This window comes from Centroberyx gerrardi, chromosome 11, assembly GCF_048128805.1.
Source record: "Centroberyx gerrardi isolate f3 chromosome 11, fCenGer3.hap1.cur.20231027, whole genome shotgun sequence".
In the NCBI taxonomy this organism is placed as follows: Eukaryota; Metazoa; Chordata; class Actinopteri; order Beryciformes; family Berycidae; genus Centroberyx; species Centroberyx gerrardi.
In genome coordinates, this window is record NC_136007.1 from 21,013,062 (window position 1) to 21,032,587 (window position 19,526).

Genomic DNA, 19,526 nt, shown 5'->3' on the forward strand with positions numbered 1-19,526 from the left:
AGACTAAAATCATGTTGAATACACAACATAAATTGGTCTGTTCGTCCATATCCTTGTAAGCGAACATGGTGAAGCTGAACATAGTGTTCCTCTGCACCTTATCAGTCCTGAAGCCTCCTGACATTTGACTGGCACCGGCTTGGAGGTGCGAGTCTGGCAGCAGGAGCGCGTCAAGCTAGCCAGAGTAAGCCACGATAAGACAGGAAACTGAGCGAAATCGCCCTCACAATAAAGCATATTATTTGTTATTTTTGTGAGTGGGAAAATAAGCAAGTATTGGATTGTGTGTAGGCTACAAAAACAAAAAATGCATCAAAATACCCAGCGGAGTGGTTAGATTATGGAGTGAAGCTATAGTTGAAAAACAGACACTAATAAGGTTATATTGTGGACTATAATGTTGTGTGGTAGGCTACTCAATTCCGGTCCTCAAGGTCCAATGTCTTGCAGGTGTTTGTTCATGCCTGACAGTTAATGTGCCACACCTGGTCTGTCTGTAGGCCTATCTACCTGACACTAGGCTCATGAACCACCAGGGAGGAACAAAAACCTGCAGGACACCGGACCTCGAGGACCAGAATTGAGGAGGTACCCCAAGTGGAGGAGTTCAGGTGAGTCGTATTCACGAGTGATGGTAAAGGGATGGTGAGACTGACCACCAGTTAGGAGCAGCAGCTGCAGTAATGTGGGCATTGTAGCAGACCATGGTGTTAAAGATCATCAATCTTCGTTCCAACCCTCACCTATGGATACAAGCATCCAAAATGAGGTTTCTCTGCAGGGAGGCCAGCCTCACTCTCCCTGACATGGTGAGGGGTTCAGTGATCTGGGCGGAGCTCGGAGGGGACATCATCAGGTTGGGGCACCTGGTGTTCCCCCGGACACCTCTCTTAGGAGGTATAGCCTAGACTGTGGGGCAAACCCTGGACACGCTGGAGGGACTACATCTCCCAGCATTCCCCAGGTGTAGCTGGAGGAAGTTGCTCCAGCTACCCCGTGACCCTGAGCCGGACAAGTGGCAAGAAAATGGAGGGATGGATGGATGAATTGATGGTGCTTCAATACGGATTTTATTTTGAAATTTCGACCGGAAGTCCTGTTTTTTATTCTAACTGGCTTGACACTGGCGGGAATAGACTGTGGGCAACCTCAGACAGGTGGAGGAGACGTCCTCAAGCAGCTCAACTGCACCGTGGTTGGACTTGATAGGGCAGGATAGGGTTGGGCTGCAAGACGAGCATCGGTGGACGCTGTGCACGCCTGTGCGCAGATTCCCTTGCAGCTGTTGTATTCGCAGTATGATGCCAGATACAAAACATGGTTTGGCTGATTTTCCCATCCTGAGCACTCGCACACATGCTGGATAACCCACACTTCAATGTGGACATGGGGAGGACGAGGAGTGTTGCTATAATGGATTAATAAGCCGACATATGGACTGAGATTTTTTTTTCTCCAGAAATTACTGGCCTGATAATAATAATAACATTCCTGCCTTGGCCATGGAGAACCAAGCAGCAGAGCAGCAGACCTATGAAGATGTGCAGAAAAGCGGCTATCTCCGCAAGCATAAATCTATGCACCGGCGATTCTTCGTGTTAAGGGCGGCCTCGGAGCATGGTCCTGCTCGACTTGAGTATTATGAGAACGAGAAGAAATTCCGCAGTAAATCACCTGTCCCCAAAAAAGCCGTGAACCTGGAGACTTGCTTCAACATCAACAAGCGGGCGGATTCCAAGAACAAGCACATGATAGTGCTTTATACCCGCAGCGAGAGCTTTGCCATTGCTGCAGACAGTGAGGAGGTCCAAAATGAGTGGTACCAAGCAATGTTGGACCTTCAGTGCAACTGTAAGATATGAAAAGACTGATGTGATTTCTATTCCCTGTTTCTGCATCAGGCCTATCCTGCTCTATTTGTTCTCGATATAGGATACATTTGGCTCGGCCATTCGTGATTGCCCATTACATTTGCCCGACTTGAATTATTGGAATGTGTTGGCTGCAGGCCCAGTTTATCTCATTAATTTGAATAAATTAGCCTAAAATGCAATTTGGACTATGTGTTTTTAACCAAGAGAGGCAGGTGGATCCGATTGAAAGGGCTAGACCAGCACGCTATGGGCGGCATGTGCTGTGTTTGTGCAGCACAATTTCAATAAGCATTGGTTGAATACAATAATAAGATCCGGATTTTCTGTCAGCATAATTTTATTTGATGCACTGAGTAGCTACTACATTCATATTATTTCCACCATCGCTATTTTGGCTGAAATGCAGCCCATTTGTTATTAAGGTGTATTTTTGCATGGCGCAGTGGGCATATAGCAACCATTCAAGGGATGCATCATATAGTAGTAGCCTATCCCAGTCCACTCCGCTGGAGCCTGTGTTTTTGTTTTTCTGCACAGCTCTGGCTGTCGCTCGCCTAACCTACATTTCTGTTATATGGTGCTGCTGGTAGGGAGGAGATGGCATCGTCAGTGCGCTCTCATTGGAAAATGTGTTTCTGTTGGTTACCCTCGTGTTTACGTTGTTATCGTTATGCTGGAGCTGAACATCGCCACCCACCCTGCTATCCTTTGCATTTCAGTCAGATGAGAATGATGGGCTTTACCAGCTCGTTTTCATGTCACGGACCGCTAAATAGACACATATTAGGGCAGGGACCCCCATTTGATGAGATTACCCCCCCCCCCCCCCCCCCCCCCCATGCACCGCCGTAAGGAAAGAGTGTTGTTGATTGCCTATTGAATTGTATATCTGATACTGTACATGGGGAGATAAAAGGGAGAGTGAAACCTATGATTAGAATAGTCGGTCTTATACACGCTCATATTGGGCTAATTCATAGTGAATTGAATTATATTAAAATTAAACTATTTTTCATTTTGCTGGTGTGTGTGTGTGTGTGTGTGTGTGTGCGCGTGCGTGCGTGTGTGTCTTCGGGCCCCTTTTTAAAAACCACTGGCTAAACTGTAAGTTCCTTGTTCAGTAGCCTAAAGATCGCAGTGACTGTGCTTTGGGGCAAAAATAAATCCATCTACCTAATTTTAGCATGAGTTAATCATATTTTTGTAATTTGGTTTGTGATTGGCATTGAACTGAACTACAGTAGGCTACATAATTTGATGGTCAAGCATGCTATGTGTTTTTCAGTAGGGTTATTGTTATGCTTCGTAAGACTGTTATTTATAAACCTCTAGCTTAAAAGAAAGGGATGGTGAAGAATTGGCTGCAGCTACTCAGATTGGCAGCCATAATAGATATGCAGCATTTTTTTAATGATAGAGATAGAAAAAAATGTTATTTGATAGTGTCACCAATAGAATTATTGGTCAGTTTGGCTTTGATCAATAGTTCAACAGGTTGTATCCCCTCTGTTTCATGCTTATCCTCAGCTCTTAATGTTGATATTTTGATATGTTGATATATTTTTAATTCCATGCCTTAATTGTCTATTGTTTTTATTGATTATATTTATTCTTCATTGTTTTTCCAGGCAAAACTCCTGATGACTGTGGCAGTAGTGGAGAGTGTAGTTCTCCCTCTCCTGTTCCAACCTTCAAGGAAGTCTGGCAGGTCAAGGTTTGGCCGAAGGGTCTTGGACATGCCAGGAACTTGGTGGGCATCTACCGGCTGTGCCTAACTGACAAGACAGTCAACTTTGTCAAACTTAACTCTGATGTGGCTGCTGTTGTACTGCAACTGATGAACGTGCGCAGGTGTGGCCATTCAGAGAATTTTTTCTTCATTGAGGTGGGTCGCTCAGCGATTACGGGCCCTGGAGAGTTCTGGATGCAGGTGGACGACTCTGTGGTGGCGCAGAACATGCACGAGACCCTGCTGGAGGCCATGAAGGCCCTGAGCGAGGAGTTTCGTCAGCGCAGTAAATCCCAATCCGTCGGGACCTCATGCGGAGGTGGCACCGCCTCCAACCCCATCAGTGTCCCGAGCCGTCGGCATCATCCAAATCTGCCACCGAGCCAGGTGGGCTTCTCCAGACGAGCTCGTACCGAGACCCCCGGAACGGGAGGCAACAGCACCAGCACTTCACCTACGTCACGCCATGGGTTCCCGAGGGCACGAACTGCCAGCATCGGGGCCAGGTCGGAGGAGGGCGGAGCAAGTGCCAAAGGGACATGGGCCAGCTCCAGCCCGAGCCTTAATGGTTCCTGCTCTACTACACCCACGCTGAGGCCCAAGCCCACCAGGGCCCCAACCCCTGCTAAGATTACTCTCAGCCTTGCACGTTACACACCTAACCCCGCTCCCTCTCCAGCTCCAAGTCTGTCCTCCAGCTCTGGTCACGGCTCAGAGTGCGGGTTAGTAGGGGCAGCAGTGGGAGGCATGGCAGTCTGCTCCTACACCCGTGTTCCTCAGAGAGTCTCCGTCTCGGGTTCACCTAGCGACTACGGCTCCTCAGATGAGTATGGCTCCAGTCCTGGGGAACACTCTCTGCTTGTCCCCAGTCTATCTGGTGGATCCCATGGGGTGCCTGGACATCATGGAGAGGGCTCCTCCAGCTATATAGTCATGGGACAGCGAGAGGGTCTCCTTGGTTCCCATCATCGCCCCAAAGGCCGACGGATGCTGCGACGCTCCTCCAGTAGGGAATGTGAGGCAGAACGCAGACTGCTAAGCAAGAGGGCTTCCCTGCCCTTGGCAGCCCATGACCGTCTTACTCCGCGTAGAAAGGATGAAGATGACGAAGATGATGAAGAATATGCCATCATGTCACGGAGCGCTAACAGAGAGAGAGCAGATTTGCATCACGGCTCAGGGGGTCTGGCAGGGGGAGGTGGGCAGCTTGATGTGGCAGGGGAGACGAGGAAGAGAGCTGAAAAAGGCAGGGCAGAGGTGGACGCAGGGGGGGCTGTGGATAGTGGCTATATGTCAATGCTGCCTGGAGTGACATCTCCCCCTGTTTCACTTTCTCTCTCGGTAGGCATGTCTGATGCCGCTGCTAAACCTGGGGCTGATGATGAGTACATGGCCATGACCCCCAACAACAGTGTGTCCCCCCCTCAGCCCATCCGCCAGCCTAGCTCAGAGGGCTACATGGTCATGTCTCCCAATAGCAGCAGCTCCACAGACCTGCATGGGCTGGGCATGTGGGATAGCAGGGCCAGCATGGAGAGCCGGGCGGCTAGCGACTACATGAACATTTCACCCGTCAGCAGCCGCTCTGCCTGCAGCACGCCTCCCTCCCACCCTGAGCAGCACCAACTGCAACCTAAAATGTTCAATTCCTACTTCTCCTTGCCACGAGCTTATCAACACACTCTCTATACTCGCTTTGAGGAGGACTTAAACCAAGGGAAAGGAAAAAAGGATAGCAGTGGCCACGATAGTGCTGGAAGGGGAGGGGGAGTGGGATACAACAAGAGAAACAAAATCACAGTGGGCTCTGCAGGAGGCTGTCAACTCTCCTTGTCTTCCTCTTCTTTCTCCTCCAGCTCAGCCAGCAGTGAAAGCCTGGAGGACAAGTCCATATCAGCAGGGAGAGGGTTAAGTTTATTAAGAACTGGAGCAGACTACAGGAGTGGGGGGACATGCACAAAAGATGGGCGTCACCAGCAAAAGCGTGTATCAAGTAGTAAGAGCCCAAAGCAGCAAAGGAGGGGCCGTCCCCTGAGTGTGTCTGCAGACATGTCTAAAGCAAACACCTTGCCCAGGGCGAAGGAGAATCTAATGCCATCAGTGTCTCAGAACGTCGGTGAGTATGTCAGTATTGTGTTCAAGGAAGGCAGCGAGTACGGCAGAGGAAGGCGGCTGGGGTCCGAACATGGACAGTCTGTGATCCATGGCACCCTCCGGCCCTTGCACCAACCAGTCCGCTGCCATGATAGCCCCGTTAACCTTCCCCGTAGCTTCTCTGCACCGTTGGCCACCTCTGCCGAATACGTCAGCATGGATTTAGGGAAGTCCTCAACCCTGCTGACTCCTGTTCGGTCCACATTCAGCACCCCACAGGGCCCACCAGCTGTTGCCCCTAAGGCCCGAGATGAACACAGTAGGTCCTCTCCTCTGGCAGCAGAGGGCAACACAGGGTACAGAACAAAAGTAACAATGGCCGCAGTGCCGACAGACGTCCCTACCCCATTTACAGACAACGCAGACAAGGCCTTCAACAAAGGTTCAGATCCCACTTCTCAGTGTTCCAGCATTGCAGCAAGGCCCTTATCTATGGAGCAAGAAGCAGTCTTAGGCTTTTCACCAGCCAAGTCCTTCTCCTCACCTGAGCGGAGCAGCAGACTGGTCCGAGGTGACCCGCAGGGACGACGGAGCCACCGTTCAGCAGAGACATTTAATTCACCCCCCTCTCTACCACACCACCCATCCTCTTCTACCTCCCTCTTCCCGGAGGGCAGCCAGGCAGCGAGCCATCGGCATGGGTTGGACTGCTCACGGTGGGAGAATGGACAGGCGGCGCTGTCTGCCACACCGCCACCCCAAGCCTCCGCCTCATCTGCTGAACAAGGCCTTAACTACATTGACCTTGACTTGGCCGTTAAGGAGACCCCTCAAGCTGGAGTGGAGCGTACCTCTACCACCTACAACATTGGAGGAGCCGGTTTGGGTAGCAGTGCTGGCTCCAGTCTCAACACGTATGCCAGTATTGATTTCTATAAGTCAGAAGAACTGAGAGCACACCAGAACACTCGGAAAGATAGTCAAGGTAAGGGCTACTGGGACTCTAAACCCATCTTATCTTAAAGGATGTATTCAACAAACGGGTATGTTCGTTATTTAAAGAAAAAAAATATTGATCATGACCCCTGTGATCTGGCTGAGGTATATTTTGAATTCCCAATTGTGGGATGGCAGCAAATCCCAAGAACAGACAGCAACCTGATTCTTTTCTTTTTTAATGCTTGGTGCACAGAGAAGTTTGCGGCATATAACAGAAGGTTACACTGTCTATTGGTGTCAGCTGCTTATTTTAAAATTCATCAACACAAATTAATGCAATATTTACACCAATACATTACATTAGCACAAAATATTTAAAAACTATGATATACAGTTTCTGATGTGAATGTCTCTGAAAAAACATATTTCTGTACTTTAATTATGATCTGGAAGGGCACAATTTATAAAGGTTACATGAGGGGGAATAACACCCATTTGTTATTAAGGCTAAATGATTTAAGGGTTTTAAGTGTCCTAATCTAATATGTCTCCCACTCACAGAACAAGCTTTACATACTCTGATTGTTTTACTTTCTGTAGTCTACTGTACAAATCAGTGTGTCTGGGGGAGAGCCTTGTTTTGCTTCTTTATCGTGTCTGGCAATAGCGTATTTTCAGTATTTATTTTCAGTTTACATGGAAGTTTTACTGTTCAGAAGTCCCAAGTTGTAGGGAGTGGTTTAGTTTGGCTCACATATACCAAGCCACAAGGACATGATGGTAACTACTCCATAGGTGGAGCAGTTGATAAACCTGTTTAGGTTGGTCTGTTTGGAGGTGCAGGATGAACTTAACAATTATAAATAATTAATTATAAATAAGTACGGGCAAAATGGGTGGACCAACATGCCAGCCAAATCTTTGTATAACCCTCAGTTAGGATGTTTTGTGTTGTTGTCCTTATCTATGATGCATGGTTCCTGGTCACATTTATCAAGCTGGAGGTGTCTGTTTTCTTTATGTGATGTGCATAATCTATAGACAAAACTAATGTCTGGATGGTATTCACTCCTTCCACTTTCATCCTCTGCTGCTGTGTGCCTTAGCTTCATGTTGGCGGGCGGTGCTGTGCTTCCAGGCTGTGGGTTATCTGTAGAGTCTCTTATTGTCACAAGTGGGTGTTCAGAGAGCAAAGCCAATTGATTTGTCTGCTGGTAATGAGCCATTTCACATAAATGGAGGTAGAGGGGGCAGAACATGGGCCAGGTGTTTATATTTATGTGTGGGTGTGCTATTGGCTGGAGGATTTCTCATGGCAGCTTTGAGGTTTCCTTCACATTGCACGGATGAAGATCACTTAGTGGTTGATGTTGTTGACTGAAGTACATTGAAGATTGAATTGTGCATTGATTGAAGTACATAGGACACAGAGTGGTTTTTACAACTGAAAGTCGCGGGAGCCATAACGTTAAAATTTAAACATGGCTCTAAATATAAATAGGATTTTTCACATCAGAGGACCATATAGGTAAATGGAACAAACCGCTGGTGCATCTTATTCATTCAGAGCAGATACCTCATTTGCATGAGAGGCATTTAGTGCCATTCACTGACTACGTGTGCATGTATAATCATAATAATTGTCCTTACTTATTTCAATCGGGAATAATTTATTTATACACTTTACATCCATAGCAAAAGAAGGCTTTGTTAATATTCCACAAATTACTCTTTCATGTAATTTTGCATACTGCGATTATTGATTGAACGTGCTTCTTCTCTTATAGGCTACAAAAAGCGTTTTATCTTTTCCCTCCTGTCATTAACTGCAGCCATATTCTAACCATGTAATTTTGCTCAAGACATGAAGGCTGGATATAAGGGAAGATAGCAGCCATAAACCCTAACAATTTATGCTATGTTTGGCAAGTGCTGCAATTTATGAAACCTCTGGTATGCAGGCTTATGCAGTATTCAGTGTAGTATGGTGTTTACATGCCCAAACAACGCTCCAATAATGCCACTAATATCACATTACTCCACCTGTCTTCATTACATTTTTAATTATTATTTCAAATATAATCTTAATCAAAGTAATATAATTGGTTTAAGGTGTTTACATGACCCATGTTTTAATTGCAATATTCTCATAATTGCATTATGATCAAAGTATAGGTGTGCATGTAAACGTAGCCAACGACTGTTCTGCTTTACCAGTGATGGAAGTCAGATTCATCAGTTTGCTGTCTATCACAAATTTGGAGCAGAGATGCAAAGTCCGATTCTTTGATGTAACTTGAATCTGCCAGGCTGTCTGTAAATCGATTATAGTCGTTATTTGATCCACTTTCACCAATATGAGAAGTTGAGAATACCCCTGCTCCAATATGATAAATAAAGAACTCAACCATGTCAGCCAGTCCAATAACAGAGATCAGTATAACTATATGTACAAATGTTGTTTGAGTTGAAGGAAGAGGGCGGCTGGATAGCCTTTATGTTAGAGAGACTGTTCAGTAATGGGAGGGTCCCAGATTCAGTCGTCCCTTGTCCCTGAGCAAGATACTGAACCCCAGCCAGCTGACCTGGTGCTCAGGTGAAAAGATGAATTTCCCTTCAGGAATCAATAGAGTATCACAAAAATAGAGGACAGAATATACAGCTGAACTCATCTTAACTGAGGTGGTTAGATAAGGCTTTGTTTGAACTCACAGGAGTGTTTGTGTTTTGAGTGCTGCGGTGTACATTTCTATGATTGATGACCAAATGGATATCATTCAGTTTGAGATAGATAAAAGCATGTTCTGACAATGCTAAAACTGTCTGCAAAGGCAGAAGAATTATGGTTTATTTTAAAATGTAATGTAACATTTATGTTTTTGTCATCCCCTGCCAACAATTCCCAAAGCAAATGAGCCTGTCACAATTCAATTCCTCATTTTCCTACTCCAGCAAAACCAGATTCATGCAATTTGAATGAATACTAAGATTTTCCTATCATTTTCTAAGAAGTTTGACTGCTGCAATCTCTCTGTTGTGGAGTTCAGGGAATACAGTGCAGAACATTTCAACTGATACCATACAGAATGGCTTTTTTTCACAGTGTAAACACATTGAGGTTGAGGTTGCAGACAGTGGGCAGACTCACAACTACTCAAACCACAGGTTGATTTATCATGTCTTTGTCTGAGCCTCTCTTGATGTAGAGAGACTGTTTGTGGCTGTTTGGTGAGGTAATGCTTTTATAAGGTCTGTTCCTCCACAGACCACAAAAAAAAGAAAAAAAATCATTGTAATTGCAAGCTGACGTTCATAACGCTCAGCTGTTTCTCCCAGTTTTTGTTGCTGTTCTATTAGGAGTTACAGGGGGCTGACATGATCCGAACTACAGCTGAACTGAGCGCCTCATATTGTTTAGGTGGCGCACTAATGAGACACTGTTGAAAATCGTATAATGGTCTGTAATTAGACTAACGCAAAGACTAGACACATGATATTGACATCTGCAAGTGCGTGCATGGAGACACCCAAGGAATCAGAAAATCATTGTAGAGAGTTATCTTGCATCATGTGATATTTACTCAAGCAGCAGGAACTGTAGATAAAACAAAAGCTGTGCTGAGCAATATGCTTTGGGGAATATAGGTTCCACTCTGAACTGTCTCACTTATGTAAAATGGAGAAATGGATGGTCTTTACACCGACAATGTTTGCAGGCAGATTGACAACACAAATCAGTGTAAAGGTAAACAATAATGAATTCATTTTTACTTAATTTCTTCAATGTTTATCTAATATTCGTTCTCAAACTCCTAACCTCCTGCACAGAGTTTGCCAAAATAGTGCTTTTTATTGGGTAAGTACAATAGCATTTTTAGAAATTTGTTGTGCAGAAAATGTATGATTTTAAATCCCAGCTTGCTTTCCACTCTTTTGTTTCAGATTGTTGATTTCCATCCTCATGTTGGAAGTGAGCGTGACAGCGGTGCCGGCCCAACAGCTCCACACTCAGTCTGCAGGGGAACAGTGGGCAGCCCTCTCTGTCTCCCCTCCAGAACTGTAAACTGGGATCTGAACACTGAAACCATGGCTAACTCATTTCCATCCTCTCCGTTGGTTGCTTCCAACCAAATGTGTGCCAAAAGTTCACAGGTTTCATCAAACAGGGTTCGTTGAAGTGGAAAAAGCCCTCCGGCCATTTAAAAGGGAATTTTCCTACCAACAAGTAGCCAATGACACGCACACGCACACGCACACACACACACACACACGCACACACACATGCATGCACAGGGTAGGCAAAAGGTTTTGTTTTTTGCCTTGCTTTGAATCAAAATGATATTTGATCATCATGTAATTGAATATAGATAAAGGATGGCAATTTGATATGTGATCACATGAGTCCAGTCTCAAAGTTGATCCTTATTCGGTTGATTCCCTCACAGTCTGTCCAGTCATTTAACTCAGAGGATCACAGTGGTCCAGTAAATATGAATGCATTTGCAGTGTCCCACAAATGCCCAAAACTTCCATCTCTGAATCCAGCTGACTAAATTTGTTGCATATTCTCAAAAGCGAAGTATCAGTCAAAACATGCTTGGTTGTGATTGGTGCGTGTGGATACAGCCTATCACCTGATGGCATGCAAATCTTTATTAAAAACATCTACACAATACTTAATGAAAAACCAAAACAACAAAATTGGGCTGAACAGTGGCATTTGGAGTGTTTACCAGTTTAGTTATGTTTTTATATTGTCATAAATGCCACATCATCCTTTATCCGTATTAGAAGTTAAAAGATGATCAAGCATCGTTTTGACTCAAAGTCAGACAGAAAAAGATACAGATTGGCAGAGGTTTCACACACTCATACACTTTGTCACTGTATACATATTTAGTTTAATATATACAGTTGCTCAAAAAAGCTTTTATAATTCATGACCATATTTTCTTGTGCTACAAAAGGACTTGAAAATGTATTTCTTTTCTGAGATCTACACAGAATACACTTTCTATCAAATTGGCAATGATGTTATAGGAACGAAATTCATACATATATATATATATATATAACCCCCCAAGTTCCATTTAAGCTTTTTCACACCATGGAATTTTTTGAGTGTGAACAGCCCACACAGCTTACGCAATCTTTGTGAAATCCATAGGAGTTTGAACTGCAGTCAATGGGGCATCATCTGATTATATTTGCATTTGTCTGTTCACATTTTCAGATTGCAGTTAACATCACACTGATACACTTCTGCTCAGACTTCGTCTTTAGGTTGTAGCGGAGGGCTGAGAACAATATTTTCCTATTCATCCTGTCAAAAATGTTCTATTTTCATATCGTTTGTACTATAAAAGGCCATTTTCACACAGGACTACATGGAATTAAGATTTATCCCTAAACTTCTGTTACAGACGAGCATCCACATGGGATACGTTTCTACCCCAGATTTTATAGTACACAAACTAAACATGTCCTGTCATGTCTTATGGCTGATATATTCAAAAGGCATGTGTCAATATGAAGGTCCCTTCAGTGCATCTTAATGGTATTTTAGGGTATTTTGCAGATTCTCCATCAGAATACTCACTCACGGTGTGGACTACATGGCTCACTTATACAGTAGATTGTGTTCAAGTTTGAAAGAAAAGATAAATCATCACCCTCTTGCTCCTATGTGTAAAAACACAGTGGGGATGCTTTCTCGTTTACACTTTCTCCACTGTCTTCCATTATAAAATTAGACAAAAGAAAATGACAGACAAATCCAAGCGACCACATTTACATGCATACTAATAATTCAATCTTAAAGTGATTATGAGAATACTGCAGTAAAGACTAATTATTACTTTCATTAGTGTGCTGCAGTTGAAACATGAAGTACTGTGATATTAGTTGGATTATTTGAGGGTTGTTTGTATGTGTAAACTCCGTACTTCTTACCCTACATACCTTCAGTTAGTATTTCTTTTTCTACAGAAACTATTTACTGTTTACAGCCAACCTTCATGCCTCAAGCCTCAGTTCAATGGGAAATATGGGGAAACTATGGGAAGGTCACATGTGAAGTCACATGGAAGCAGCAGAAATAAAATGGTAGCAACATGACGGCAGTTTGTGACAGGAGGGAAATGATTGATGTCGCTTGTATCCTGCAGTGTAGGAGGCACAAAACAATTCATTTATTCACTAACCGCAGTACGCAAGACTGCATGAGAATGGCCAGATTAACAGAGCATTCTTCTGCTGTGCATGTAAACAGCTTAATCAAATAATTCTCATAATCAAAGTAAAGGCAATAATTAGATTGTATGTATGTAAATGTATTCATGGAGATGTACTGAAGGGACCTGATAGCAGACTTGTTAGCAAGAGAAGCAGAATAGAGCAGTTTGGAAAATAAAATATTTCTTAAATGGCCTAACTACAGCCTAAATGTGAAATCACAACATCTGATATGAAATGCTGAACGCATATTTGCTAGTGAGATAATATAGCACAAATCAAACAAGATGGTGAATGCATTACTAGATTTTTGTTCATATTTTCTGCATTTGAAGTTCACACCTTCACATGAATATCTATTCCTTTCCATTATAAGTATGTTGCTTCTATTACAACCAAATAAGATCTCACATTACATTTTGAGCCAATTTGTAGCACAACTAAATGTGCAAAAAGTCAAAGTTCGAATACTTTTTTGAGCAACTGTGCTTTTATATTATACCTGTATATTATACTATAGTGTATACTATAGTATACAAGTAGAACTACAGAAACTATAGTACACACTGTAGTTTGTTTTTCCTCATTTGCATAACAGTAAACACAATTGTGATATAAATGTGACACATTACAATGGTATATAAGAAAAGATATACAGTATACATATGATGATTAATACTATATAGCCTAGATATCTATATACTCTTTTATAAAGTGCCTCATTTTTGATTGTAGCTGTTTTTACACAGGTAATCTTGAAATGGTCCGTGAAAATGGGAAAAAAAAAAGAAGTATTGTTTCTCTCTTGAATCGAAATTGTGAATATGTTGAAATTTACAGAAGACAGACTGGAAACTTATATTGCTATTAGTAAACCATAATCAACTTGCCTTACTATGTTTGCCAGAAACATTAAAAGAATTCCTCATTTTACTTTATGCTGTGCCTAACACTTCAGCCACAATGTAAGCACTCCTTCGCTCTTCTATTTGGCTTCATCTAGCTGAAGTTCGGCCGCAAAAAAAAAAAAAAAAAAAAATAGACCTGTAACATCTCTCTCTCTCTCTGTGTATCTCTCTCTCTCTCTCTGTAGTTTCACACTGTGGGACGTATCCACTTCAGACCTCGACTGTCCATTTTTCATCCCGTTTGTCCACTGCTGATCACTTGTTCAGTGTGAAGCTAACAGCCTGTTGCAGTTGGGCTGCTGTCCAGCTCTTGAACAGGTGTTTGCTGGTGGACAAATGTCGATGTCTTGCAGCAGTTAGCTTGTACTGCTGTTCGTATATATGAAAGCAAAGGCAATGTCATTGCATTTTTGAGAGTTGTACATCCTGACTTCAGTTACATTACACATTGTGCACATGCACATTAAAGATTTAACCCTATTTTTTACGACTTTTTTTTAAATTACATTTTCAAAGAACAAATGACGAACAAAGTCATCACCTTGTATATAAAATGATAAAATCTCTAAAAATAGAATTAGTCACATCTTCGGTTTAAATTCAAATTTCACAGGTCCATGTACAAAAGAGGGGGAATATACAGTGAGATGCATCTAGAATAAATATGTAAATTAATAATAAATAAATAAGCTAAGAACTAAACAAATTAAAAATGTATATTTATATTAAAAAAGCTATAAAAAAAAACACAAAGTATAATAATAATAAAAATAAATAATCATTAGTATCCAGTCCTCTTATGGCTGGTTAACCTGATGTGAAAATTCGAGAGGATAACTTCTCTGAATGCACACACACACACACACACACACACACACACACACACACACACACACACAGACAGACAGATAGCGTCCATCCAGAGCAGAGCAGGCCAGTGAATGAGTCTTGTGTAAAATGTGTAATGTGCACATGATGTGTAAAAGCTAGTGGCTCGGTCTGGATGGCACGCGATCTGCATGCCTCCAGGAGCCCAGTTCACCACTCAGCATAATCTGTGACTGAGCTTTGCTGTAACGACACAAAGACTAAACGATCCCTCACAGTATCATTATTGGAGCTGGGAACTCCAATATTTTTGCTATGATATTACATCTAAAACAGTATTATATTTGAGTAGAACATTTTATCTCATTATCCATAATTGCAAACAGTATTTGAAAGTAAGACCCTGGACAGAAAATGAAATATAATATATAATAATATAATATCTGCATTATGTGCGTCTAATTTTCTGTGCTTTATATATGTTGAAACCTGGATTCTTAAACTGGATTCTCAACATGAACACGAACGGAGCTGAAGAAGAGCTTCTCTAGAAGTATTTGTGCTAAAAAAAAACGATATTAACATTGCTTGTATATTATCATTGTAATTATCCAGTTGTCTGGATGTGGATACAGATCCCAGCAGGTGTGAATAAGCCTTCTCGCTCTCACTCTCTCTCTCTCTCTCTCTCTCTCTCTCTCTTCTTCTCTCTCTTCCACTTACATGTGACTTGGTCTCAACTGTAAGACGGTGCCATTCCTGCCCACAACCCCACGCGTTAACTTTCCATTAATAACATTTTGCTGCTGTGAAATAAATTGCCAAAAAGTATATTTTAAGTCCTACATCATTTCAAAGGTCTGCTAAAAAGATAAGTAGCAAAGAGTAGAGCAGCCAAATCAGCCACAGGTCTGATTTGCAAAAAGCTATGAGGCTTTTTCACTTGAAATGGGTTAGGCACTGGGCCGAATCGATGGTTGAACAGGGGAAAAAAAGATTCAATGGAGTCAAATTTTTTTAGCAAACACTGTTTTCCCTAAGGTAGTGTGACTTGTAGTTTATGACTTGTTGCGTACTGTATCCAGAGCCGCTGATGGAGCGTTCGGCCGGCTTGTGATGTGAGCGCCAAACTCCTTCCAGTCAGAGGCCCTGACTGTGTTTATACAGGGTACAAACTAGGCTTTCTTGATGTATTTTTGACACTGGTAGGATTTCCCACTTTTAGATTTCATTTTTATGTATGTTTTCCACAGGGCTCGTGTACACTAACCAAATAATTTTAACCCCTTTTCAGATATTATAAGCTTACAGTTACACAAATATACAGACTTTGGCGTTTTCATTCTAGTTGAACGGTATACTGTGTTAATGACAGATGTTTAATACAGAGAGGTAAAAGAAGATATTTACAGACTGAATTCTTCACCTTTTTCCACCTGGCAGGTTACTGATATTCACTCTGCTCAGTTCATATTATACTCCAGTATTGTACTACAGTTTATAGACACAGATTTACAAATCTGAACCCAACCCCCGACTTGCATCTGAAAGGACACTCAAGTGCCTGGCTGTGATTATCGGTGTCTGATTATTACTCAATTAGTTCTATTCAGTCACTTTCAATTATATCAACGCATAGAAAGAAGTCCAAACCAGCTCCTGGAAAAACCAAGTCTTCCATGCATTTCGTTAGTGTTCAGTTGGAGATGTGCACAACGCTCAGCCAACATTTCCTCTATGCAGGACTTGTTTCTGAAGGCCATGTTGAGCTCAGAGCTGCAGACTTAAGACCTGTGAGCATGCAGGACTGGGGACCCCTGAACCTGAATAGATGGACAAAGCAGTGTTTTAGCAGCACTGCTTTAGACATCTTGGTTTTGAAAATCTGGTTTCATTTTCTGTTTTTATTTGAATCTAATCACATCCATTCATTTGACTTTACTGGACTTGTTTACATTTATTTCATTAGACTGGTAATTGTCATACAGTATATCTGTCACTGTTTTTTTTTTACTTCTGGATTTAATTCTACAAAACAAAAAATGTAAATGGATTGAGCGTAGCCCATTACTGCCAACAGTTTGTGGTCATTACAGAAAACTTTATTGCCAAACTCTTGTATAACAAATACATCCAACTACATGGACTAGTTACACTTTTATAACTAATGGTACACTTGTGTTACGCTTTTGTTGAAGTCTTGAAGTGATCTTTTATAATCTCTTTGTTATTCCTTTAGAGTTACTATTCTAATTGGGGATTACTGAGATTCTCTTACCTCATAATCTCAAATCCAAGCAGACATAACAGTTGGTAGTAAAACCCCTTGGAGAGTCTGAGAAGGGTTCAACATATTACTGACTTCAGATACTAGAAAAGTATAAATAAAAGCTTTGGATTTGGGTAGATATAATTTAAATGTATTGTTTTTATCAAAGCTACTTTAACAGCCTTAGGCTCTCTTCTATATTAGCCCTCTCATGACATACAGCAGTTGTATGAAAACGCTTCGCATTTATGAATCATCAGAATTCTGTCAAGTCTGAAGATTTTCAGTTTGGTGAAACGCAGAGACTTGATGGTGTCGTCTCTTGGGAATATTTCGAAACAACGTGTTGTTGAACTGAGGCTTGTAAATCACTCACCTGCCTCTAATTGTGGGAAATGATACTGTATGTACAATCAGGATAGTGATTATGATTACAATGGAAAGAGCATTGTATTTATTTTAAAGCTATTGATAATACTTTGATAATGATGTATAATGTAAAAAGAATGAACAGGAGCTATAGGTATGTAAAGTATACTGTGTATAAAGGAGTTTGCTCCGGGGGAGGGACGGGCATGGGGTTCATTCTGTTCATGGCAAATTGTTCAAAACAGAATATTGATGATTCTTGTCTGTGATGTAGACAACGTCTATGTTTTTTTGATAAAAGGCAAAATGATATGAAAATAGCAAAACTGCGTGTGTGTGTGTTTTCTTTGATAATATTTCTGTTAAATTGAACGTAGAACTTGATCAAGTGTTGCAACATGTAATCAAATCAGTCTAGACTGTTGTAAGCCGTCACTGATCTGACTTTTTAAGGATAAGCCTGTGGGCAGAGGGCACGTGTGTTTAATCCCAGCATGCTCCTCTGTTTAAACATATGGTATTTTGGTGGCACTTCAGTTTAGGGTGGAATAACAACAGTGTGACATTTGTTGTTACTGTGCTGTTTGGCTGCCAGTGATTTCCATTAAATCACCAGTTGATCCATAATTACTAAAAAATGAATAAAAGTGATGATCAAAATACACAGGGAGGGAAGGACCTGCAGACCCATCACTATTCCTCGTTAAGTCGTTGCATTTTACAACTAAACTATGAAACTGCAATAAAAGTAAGGGAACAGATGTCTTTATTCTAAAGCACAACATTCAACCCTTTTATATGCTTTTCCATGTGTTTTACCTCATTAAAACAATTACTGGAGACACATACACAGACAAAGCAGAATTGTTTCCAACATACTGATAATAAAAATTTGTCTTATGAACTGCAGTAGATCATCAAACATATCAGCAATCACAAATACCCCAGAATACTTAGTGGAAAAACACTAAGTATTCTGGGGCTGGGGAAAGATGAAACAACTATTTGGTAAATCCCTGGGTGATGTAGCAGTCTAGTATGTTTGCTAGTATGTAGACGACAAGACAAATACTTGTTGGTTTTATGAAACTTACTGTAGGGTTTCATGAACACAGCTTGAAATTTCCATGGCTCATTAATGTAAATATGGGGGAGAGTTTGTGCTTAAACAGCCAGAACAGAGTTGTTATATTAAAGAAGTCGATAGAGATGAACAGGTGAGACACTCAACAGTCTTTCATTTGAAAGGTAAAAAAGTGATATTTTGGTTGTTAGGACCTCCATCAGCCACATCTTTCACTGTACATGGAATGATTAATCGTCCCCTTGTTTTTGTAATTCTCAATTTGTTAGTTCCTCCTAGGAAATGCAGCATAGGATTATTGAATTTAATGTAAATGTTAAAATGAGGAGTGATATGGTTGCTATGTTTAATTTGAATCCACCTGATGCCTCCTGCTGCCAGTTTCATGAAAAGTGAATGCAGGGTGTTAACTTCTATTTGACAAATGTTATTTGAAAGAATCTTTGGGAAAGGAAACTGAAACTGTATTACACTAGTAGCTAACAAGCATGTCAGTGTTCAGGAGTGATTTATGTTACGGTAAATGCACATTCATTGAGAAATATGTACATTTATCAACTCCCAGACTTCCCAGCTGTGATAATAAGTTCTGAGTCTCTTCTATACTCATACAAATTCTGATTATTAGCCTAGTTGTTGAAAAAACGCATCTTACCTCCACTTGCTGGCGAATTGTTCATGTAGGCCGTCGTTTTATTACCTACCCTGTGAGAAGGTGTGGTCAAAATACATATTGTAGATGCTTATGAGTTGGGATAGACTGATTTGAAAGAATATGGAAGACTGTAGTTGACACATCTAAATCCAAATTACCCACAGATAGACAGATATCCCCACCACTTCTCTCACTTCATTTGTAAAGCTGCTTTATGAAATTCATTCTCTCTCCAATTTGTGTTCTTTGCTTAGATGTTCAAGTAAGCCTATTCATGCAGATACATTGGAAATGCAGGGAGGTGGTGTATATTTGAAATAATGTGTGCTCTACACAGTTTGATGCTCTAGAGGTTGAAATAGGCTACCTTACCCCCCCACATTGTTCCTTTATAAACTTTGAATCTAACACAATTGTAAAATTGTATTTTACTATCAAGTTGCTGATGCTAAATAAAAGTATAGGCTATTGCACAGCAATAATGGGATTTGGTCATGAACACACGCGACCAGCAGGGGCGCTAGTTGTCGCTCTCCCTCCTAA

General features: G+C 41.7%; 1 protein-coding gene across 1 annotated transcript; it reads left to right on the top strand.

Annotated features, from left to right (window-relative positions):
• The first annotated feature begins 1,502 nt into the window (after positions 1–1,502).
• On the top strand, positions 1,503–6,720 carry LOC139912943 (insulin receptor substrate 1-B). Its single transcript, XM_071900875.2, has 2 exons — positions 1,503–1,851; positions 3,503–6,720. The coding sequence occupies exons 1-2, from the start codon at positions 1,503–1,505 to the stop codon at positions 6,718–6,720; spliced, it is 3,567 nt and encodes a 1,188-aa protein (XP_071756976.2).
• The last annotated feature ends 12,806 nt before the right edge of the window (positions 6,721–19,526 follow it).